The sequence below is a fragment of the Protobothrops mucrosquamatus genome, unplaced genomic scaffold (assembly GCF_001527695.2).
Source record: "Protobothrops mucrosquamatus isolate PMUCROS unplaced genomic scaffold, P.Mucros_1.0 scaffold6009, whole genome shotgun sequence".
Lineage (NCBI taxonomy): Eukaryota > Metazoa > Chordata > Lepidosauria > Squamata > Viperidae > Protobothrops > Protobothrops mucrosquamatus.
The window spans coordinates 1-5210 of NW_015391848.1; the positions used below are offsets into that span (position 1 = coordinate 1).

The 5210-nt window shown below is 34.4% G+C and overlaps 1 protein-coding gene across 1 annotated transcript in view; it reads left to right on the plus strand.

Moving 5' to 3' along the window:
- Positions 1–192: 192 nt before the first annotated feature.
- The window catches only part of LOC107300042 (solute carrier organic anion transporter family member 5A1-like), a gene marked incomplete at its 3' end in the record, with an annotated part of 25404 nt that continues 20386 nt past the window's right edge, over positions 193–5210 (plus strand). The window contains exons 1-2 of the mRNA XM_015829386.1: positions 193–340; positions 2478–2698. Of these exons, the coding sequence (XP_015684872.1) occupies positions 213–340; positions 2478–2698 (349 nt within the window). The remainder of the gene's footprint in view (positions 341–2477; positions 2699–5210) is intronic.

Here is a 5210-nt window from a genome sequence, read left to right on the forward strand (position 1 = left end):
TGTTTTTCCAAAACTTTTTACTCTTATGCGCAGAGAATATAGGGAAAGACAGAAATTGCAGAAAAAAAGAACAAAAAGTCCAGGAAAGTGCTTAGTCTCCTGTTCTTTTACTTTTGAAAATGGTTAAATTGCTATAGCATATTGCTTAATCTTATATTCTGTAATATATTGTTTGATGTGTTTTGGATTTTCTTTCCTCTTTTACAGCTATCATGTATGTAATGGGAGCTCTTGGTCCTGCAGCAGGATATTTATTAGGAGGTGTTCTTATTGGGTTTTATGTACATCCTACAAGTACTGTTCAGATTGACCAAAGTGACCCACGGTTCATTGGTAACTGGTAAGCTGCAACCATGTGGGGGTTTTATGTGCAAGTAACAATAATATTTAATATTTGATCAGTAATATTTAACATCTGTTCATGCATTCTTTGATCCTGTATGCTATGTTTTGAATAGCTGTAGCCAAAAACAGATGTATAGATTGTTCAGATGCCTGCTAACTTCACAACCATTTACTTTTCATTCTATTTCTGTATTTTAGCAATATTTAAATTTAAAAAGCTACCCTCTAAAAAAATTAAAAAGTAATAATAACATTGGAGCTGACATGTTTCTTTTCCACCTGGCATTTTTTTATGTACATGTTTGTACTTATGTGTGCAAGTTTCTGGCACAGCTTGTCATCAGATTGCTTTGTTTATATGATTTTTATATACCGTATACAGATTGTTGAAAATATATTCTTCATTTATTGCTTGATCTTCCAAGACTATAGGCACAATATTGACAACTCAATTTATAAAACGATTATAAAGATATATGGAAACCAGTCTATCAACATCCATTAGCCATGATAATTTAATGCATTTATCAGCTGTAGAAAAGCTGCACATTTAAATATCAGATGCTGGGTACAAACAACTGTCAGATAAATGCCGAAAATGTAGCCAGAAACTAATTTCTTCCCTCTTCTTCTTTATGCTACAGCAGTTAGAACAAACTTTGAATCATCCATTAAGCCTCTGACTGCAGCCTCAGTTTCTTTGAATTCCTTCTATCTTTTCTATTGTCCAAAAATGAATGGATTTGTTTTAAATGGATAGTTTTAAGAAGTGCATATGGTATATGTGGTCATCCTGTTTTTTGATACAATGAAGTGAGCAAAGTTTTGTCTGTAGTTTGACCCAGAAATAGTAATTGCCGTTTCTTGTAGATTTGTGGAGTTGTTGTTCCCCTCACTAAATATCAAAATCTACTTTGGGTTAAAAAGTGCATAGGTTCATGTACTGCTTTGAATTGGTCACATTTAAAAATGTTACTTTAGGAGAAAAGTGATTTAACAACAGCTGCAGCTACAACAAAGCAGTAGTAATAATTATACAAGAATTACAGGGAAGTGAGATGCCAATTTAATCATGACGATAATAGTTGAGAACTTAATTTGAAGAAGTATGGCCTCAGATTTTCCAAACATTCATGCCAAATACCTGCCAGATAGAAATTACAGGGTTCTTTTCTTCTATGATTAGGCATTCAGAGTAACTGAGTAACTATGAAGCCTATAGCTTACTTTTTGTAGCAAATTCTCATTAAGGAAGTTCTTTATATGGTATACTAAGATCATATGTAGTGAATTTGACAGCGATTAGTGATCTAGAAATATGGGAAATTTCCATTTCTATCTACTTGTGTATGTTCATGCCAGAATCTAGGGTATGAGAATTATACTAGTCTTTTCATTCAGAATAATTAGCTGGTGAGGTGCCTGTGATCAACTGCATAAATTAAAGGAAAAGCTTCATTAAATTAGAAGCATCTTGTGACCCAAAGAATAGATATGGCAGCTAAAGTTAATTATTAATTAGAATCATGGAGAAAGTACCATCAGTGGCTGTAGAAGACTGCAAGGGCCATGCCACTAGACTTTATCAATTTAGTCTTGGAATAGTTATAACTGATGTCCTCTAGATACATTAGATTACAATTGTTATAATATTGGCTGGCTATGATGGTTGATGTTAGTATATTATATAATGGCACCTTCTTGAGGAAATTACAGGCAACCTGTGTTATGGTAAATATGTAGTTTGCAATTGTATATTTGTATGGAAAGGATAATGCATAATCAAGGAATGGTGGGTATCAGAACTTTGAAAATGGTTCATAAGTAGCTCTATGGAAGTCCGTTGTAACTTTGAATGGTTGCAATGCAACTGGTCATTAAGCAAGAATTACCTATATATTTTTTATCTGTTCTGGATGCAGCTTTTGTGATTTCTTTTCAAGTCACTTACATGGTACTTGTTTTATGGGACAAACAGTAATACCAAGTGTAAATTTCTGCTTCCTGCTGTAGAGGGTTTTTGTGTGTGTGTAATTATGTATGCTTATAGGCAATGATATCTATTATTGTACTGCTTAATGTAATAAATATAACCCTATTGGTAAATGTTATTTATTACCTTCTGATTTTAGGTGGAGTGGATTCCTCCTTTGTGCTAGTGTGATGCTTCTTGTTATACTTCCAATGTTTGCTTTTCCCAAAAAGCTCCCACCTCGACACAAGAAAAAGAAAAAAAAGATGCACTCTGATGATGTTTCAGGTGATGATGATATTGTGAAAGAAAAAGTGAATAGCAAAAATGAGCTAGGCTCGGAAATTCCTACATCAATGGGCTTTGGAAGAAATGTTAAAGGTAAAGAATTTCCTGTTTGAAAAAATCAGATTAGGATGAAACTTAAATTCATAGAATTGTTATTTGTTGTTGAAAACTGATAGAAAAATATATTTATTTAGTTAGGAGCAGTACTAAAGTAGAGGACTTTGGTTCAATTGGTTCTACATTAGTTGCAGGGTAAATTGCTTCACTCAAAAAATCAATATTGAGCTCCCCCCTCAAGCCTATTCAGGCAGGCTGTAATCCATAAACAGCCTTTATCAAGCTTGATAAAACTATGTAAATCCTATCTACTAATTTCCTGCTGTTATCAGCATTATGAAAAATAGACTTTGGCTAAGGATGCTGGGCTAAAAGAAAAGGTTGAATACAGTCTCCTCAATCAACAATAGGAAACTTTTTCCAGGTCAAGAGCTATATTGCCTTTGTGGGAACTATTAAAATTTAATGGTGTTTTTTTTTGCTTTGAATTTTGACCCCTCTCTCCCAAACTATATTTATAGAAATATCTGTATTCATGATAGAGAGGCGTCATAAAACATATACTCCATTTTTCAGCTAATTTGTGGGGTAACAAAGATAAAAGACTAGTTTTATCCTCCTTGTGGCATGCAAGATAGATTGTGCTATTTTCTTTCTGCCCACTTTGTTTAAGTAGGGATAAAAAATGGGCTCTTTCCACTGTTCAACTGTTGACGTTCCATGGTGGCCAGATTTTCATCTCCATTATAAAATGGAGATCATGCACTTAAACCTCAGCTTCTATTGTTCTGTGATAAATATGTAAATTGTGCTTAATGGAGAAGAAGAGCAAAGAANGCATTTCCCTCTATAGTTCAACTTATCTTGCTCTTCTGTTCTAAAAGAAGAGTTTACCTGGAAGGTGGCAAATAGTCCAGTGACAATAGCCAGCTGGGGGCTATTTCTTTGGTTGTAGCCAATAGGGAAAAAATATTTCTGTCCTTATTTATTCATTCCAGTGACAGCTAATTGTAATTTTAGGCAAAAATTGCCTAAAAATAAGGTCTTGGTGAGTTTTGTCCACATTTTTTAAAATTCTTTTAGTTATTGCTTCAAAGTTGTGTAATCCTTTGGAAGCATGTTTCATTTATATTAATCTAACCCTTCAAGTATTAAAAATAGCCTTCCTGGCACCCGGTAGGAGATATTATTAATTTATAAGATCCGAATTTAGAACATCATAAGATTTAAGATAATATCCAAAAAGGATATTAATCAACTAATAGCATTAAGGTGGACTTTTAACTTTCAACTAGCAGTGGCCAATGCCTGATTATAATAATAAAAAAAGGTTATATCAGTATTGATCCATATGAGTTTATGTTGTGGACCATCTTCCTTGATGACATGGTTACCAAAAGCTAAATATATTGTAGCAAATACTGTTTCTCCTTACACAGTAAATGCTCTTTTCGCTCCTGATATTCTAAGTCTGAATTCCTCTTACAGAAACCTTTCACTCTCTTTTTTTCCCCTTCTATAATATGAACAAATATTTTTATTTCTTTTTGCCTTTTTGGGAACAGTCATATGGCGTGTGTCTACAACTCCTTAAAGCAGCTGTATCATTTGCCAAGTTAGGCATCTGCCCTCCACAACTGCAGCAGGATCCCAGATTATATAACATGTTAATAATAATGATGATGATGATGATGATAAAGTTGGAAGGGACCTTGGAGGTCATCTAGTCCAACCCCCTGCTCAGGCAGGAAACCCTATACCATTTCGGACAAATGGCTGTCCAGTTTCTTCTTAAAAACTTCCAGTGTTGGAGCATTCACAGCTTCTGGAGGCAGGTTGTTCCACTGGTTAATTGTTCTGTCAGGAAGTTTCTCCTTAGTTCTAGGTTGCTTCTCTCCTTGATTAGTTTCCACCCGTTGCTCCTTGTCCTGCCTTCAGGCGCTTTGGAAAATAGCTTGACTCCCTCTTCTTTGTGGCAGTCCCTGAGATATTGGAATACTGCTATCATGTCCCCCCTCGTCCTTCTCTTTGTTAAAGTAGACATACTCAATTCCAACAGTCTTTCCTTATATGTTTTAGCCTCCAGTCCCCAATCTTTGTTGCTCTTCTCTGTATTCTTTCTAGAGTCTCAACATCTTTTTTACATCGTGGTGACCAAAACTCGTTGATTTAAGCAACCTCCTTACCTACAAAGTAGCTTCTTGTTTTTGAATCTTAAATGTTCCACTGCACAGTTTTTATTCTCTCATGCTTAATTGTTGTTCTTTTCATTTAGTTGAGCTGTATTTAAGGAAGAGGGATGATTTACTATAAACTCTGGTCTTTATTAACATGTCTTAGGCTGGGACGTGTTTTTCCAAAACTTTTTACTCTTATGCGCAGAGAATATAGGGAAAGACAGAAATTGCAGAAAAAAAGAACAAAAAGTCCAGGAAAGTGCTTAGTCTCCTGTTCTTTTACTTTTGAAAATGGTTAAATTGCTATAGCATATTGCTTAATCTTATATTCTGTAATATATTGTTTGATGTGTTTTGGATTTTCTTTCCTC